Source organism: Chenopodium album, chromosome 16 (assembly GCF_948465745.1).
Source record: "Chenopodium album chromosome 16, dcCheAlbu1.1, whole genome shotgun sequence".
Taxonomy (NCBI): Eukaryota; Viridiplantae; Streptophyta; class Magnoliopsida; order Caryophyllales; family Amaranthaceae; genus Chenopodium; species Chenopodium album.
Window position 1 is genome coordinate 15,214,535 of NC_137849.1, and position 3,120 is coordinate 15,217,654.

At 35.8% G+C, this 3,120-nt stretch overlaps 1 protein-coding gene across 1 annotated transcript; it reads right to left on the reverse strand.

Moving 5' to 3' along the window:
* Positions 1 to 2,751, reverse strand: LOC145586262 (proteasome subunit beta type-2-A-like). The gene is made up of 3 exons (XM_081643045.1): positions 2,438 to 2,751; positions 2,216 to 2,339; positions 1 to 538 (listed from the first exon to the last, which is right to left on the reverse strand). Exons 1-3 carry the CDS (start codon positions 2,593 to 2,595, stop codon positions 179 to 181), a joined length of 642 nt encoding a protein of 213 aa, XP_081499171.1. The 5' UTR covers positions 2,596 to 2,751; the 3' UTR covers positions 1 to 178.
* Between the last annotated feature and the right edge of the window lie 369 nt (positions 2,752 to 3,120).

Consider the following 3,120-nt stretch of genomic DNA (forward strand, 5'->3'; position numbering starts at 1 on the left):
TAGATCAATCAATTTGATGATTGTTTCGGCATTTATGATAACAGTGGGGTAAAATCTCAAGATGACAACTCCAAAGTAAGGGTATACAGTTTCAAACATAGTAAATCATCCTGTTATATCAACCTTCAGAAAGTATAAAAAAAGGGCCTATTTTTCACTACTGAACAACCGGATACCCTCAGACAGAAGCAGATACAGCAGCAGCATTTGCATCTGCAACGGCCTGATCTTTAATGGATTCACGCCAGGCAAATTCACGAGCTCCATCCTTATCAACAATTTTGATCACGAAATTAGGTGGAGCTACAACCAGCCTAGTCCTGATCTCTACAATGCAATCATCAACCAGCTTGATGGCCTCATCAACTGACATATCACTACGGTAATGCCTGTCCATCATGGAGAGAGCAAAGTAGGAACCATAGCCGAATGCTGCCTTATCTACCTTGTGAAGAGTCGCTATGTAGTCAATAAAGTATAATGAAGGTCCAGTGACTTGGTCAAAACCAGCTAGAATTATGTTTACTGAGTATGGATTCTGCAAATAAACAACGATAAATGTCAAGAGAGCCTACAAGCAATCAAAGTGGAATTCATAAGTTCCAATAAGCAAAATAAAGGGAAGGAAGCATTATGGAGGATGGAGTTGGGAATAGAGGAAATCTTATCAGGGGAATAACAAACTTGAGACAAGTGCTGTATTGAAAAGGCATAACAATTTCAGGGAAATATATTAGAAAATTTTCTTTTAAAAATAATAATTACATCTTAAGTAATGAGAACTTTATGAAAAAAAGTTCTAATTACAGCCTAATTTAAAGAGAAGGGAAAAATCCAGAATAAATCTCCAATACTAGAGCTGAAATCCTATTTTAAGCTTTCAAGGGCATCCCTAATTACTACTACTACTATTATTAGTTTACTACTAGTACAACCAACCAACCAACCAAAAAAAAAAAAAAGCTAACTTGTTTTATCATTAAATTCAGTTCAAATCTCTTCGATTCAGATTCTTCTTAATGTTTTTATGGTTCATATCAAATTTCAGTAGCAGAAACCTTTTCAAGTAAATGCGTAGCACATATAATACACCGTAGATGCTCGGAGAGCTTAAGGTACATTAGTGTAAACTTAAAACTAAATATTGGAGCACTCAAACAAAATGAAAGCATAATATAGAATTGCATAGAACTAAGCAAACCTGGTGGACAGTGAAAGTTGAAAATCATGAATAACTGAATCTTCTAACAAAATATTGATCAACAGTGTGATTTATAGCTGCAGGAAATGAAACAAGTTCAACCAAGCATAAAAACAATACGGAGTACAATTTTCAAGTGTTTGGCGTTTGGTGAAAGAAATGAGGGGAAACTAACAGTGTACTTCACTAACTAGCAAAATCTTAGTTTCAACTTAGGTTGCTTAATGTTATGACCCTTAATTGTGGAAATACGTCAATCTTCCTTTGCCTAATAGTCTACACCAACTCAAAGTTTCGACTTAATTTACTTAAGGTTATTACCCTTAATTGTGGAAATACATCAATCTTCCTTTCCCTAATAGTCTTCAACTCACAGTTTCGACTTAATTTGCTTTTAGTCATGACCCTTAATTGTGGAAATACATCAATCTTCCTTTGCCTAATAGTCTACATCAACTCACAGTTTCAACTTAATTTGCTCAAGGTTATGACCCTTAATGTGGAAATACGTCGATCTTTGTTTGCCTAATAGTCTACATCAACTCACTGCATACAACTAAACCAGCCAATCCTCACTTGATGAACCAAGATATGTTCATAATCACCCTTATGCAGCACTGTATTTTTCGAGTAAACCTAAAGGACAGCAATCTAATGTAATCCACAGCATACGAACCGCTTTCTCGAACAAATACCCACATTCATTAATTAAGTCAGCAACACTTGTAACAAATTCAGGTTCACTAAAAAACACTAACCCTATACAAGTAACCCTTATAATACTGATCGAGTAACCTCTATAGCACTCATGAACTCATGAAGTAACCCTTCTAGAACTGACCAAGTAACCCGTATAACACTAACGAAGTAACCCCTATAATAGCTAGTGACACATAAAAGAATTTGTGAACCCTAAATAGCATCTCTTCAAAATCTAAAATACACACAATCATCAAACAAACATTCAAATCAAATAAAAAAAAAAACCTCGAAACGAAAATCCAGAAAATGTACCTTTCTTAAGGCAGTAGCAAGTTCACCTCGAGTGAAATTAGCAGCGGCAGCAGTAGTCAAAGGGATACCATTCCTGAACTGATACAAAGAAACATTCTTCTGGACAAACTCCGTAAATTGAACTCTGAAAATCAATCAATCAAACAAAAAAAATTAAATTCAAATTCAAATTAACCGTCACAAATGAACAAATTAATTTTGCAAAAATGGAAGAGATTGGACCTATCGCCGGCTTCGCCACTGGCGCCCAAGAGTTTGTGAGAATCGAGCTTCATGATCTTGTCTTCGTTGGTTTTGTGCACCAAAATGCTGTTCACTGCTGATGTATCTGCTGCAATAATTGCGAATCCATTGCCTACTAATCCGAAAACACACTCCATTGTTGATCGATCTTTGAATCTTGACAAGTTTGATTTTGTGAAAATGAGGAATTAGGGAATTTGGGTTTATTGTTTTTTCGATGTGAACTCTGTTTGGTTTCGAATTAGGGAATTTGGTTCATTTACAGGAGTATATTTTTTGGAAATTTTGCAAAATAACACCACAAAAATACTGAGAATTTGATTATAACGCCACAAAAAAAAATAAAAAATATAAAATATAAAAAAAAAACTTTAATTATAACACCACAAAATAACACCGAAATTTGATTTCACCACCACTTAACAAATTCCATCAATAGACACGTGTTAATAGGCTATTGGTTAAAAATTTTAATTAATTTTAAAAAAAAACATTAAAAAAACTTTAACCGGCTAACCCAGCCCCACCACCGACACCGTAACCCCCGCCGCCAGCATGCCCTGCCCCCACCTTGACCGCCGAAATCAGCCCAACCACCACCTCTTAAACCGGCGACTCCCCTGGCCTTCCCCCTCCTCCCTGAAAACCATCCCAACCTATTC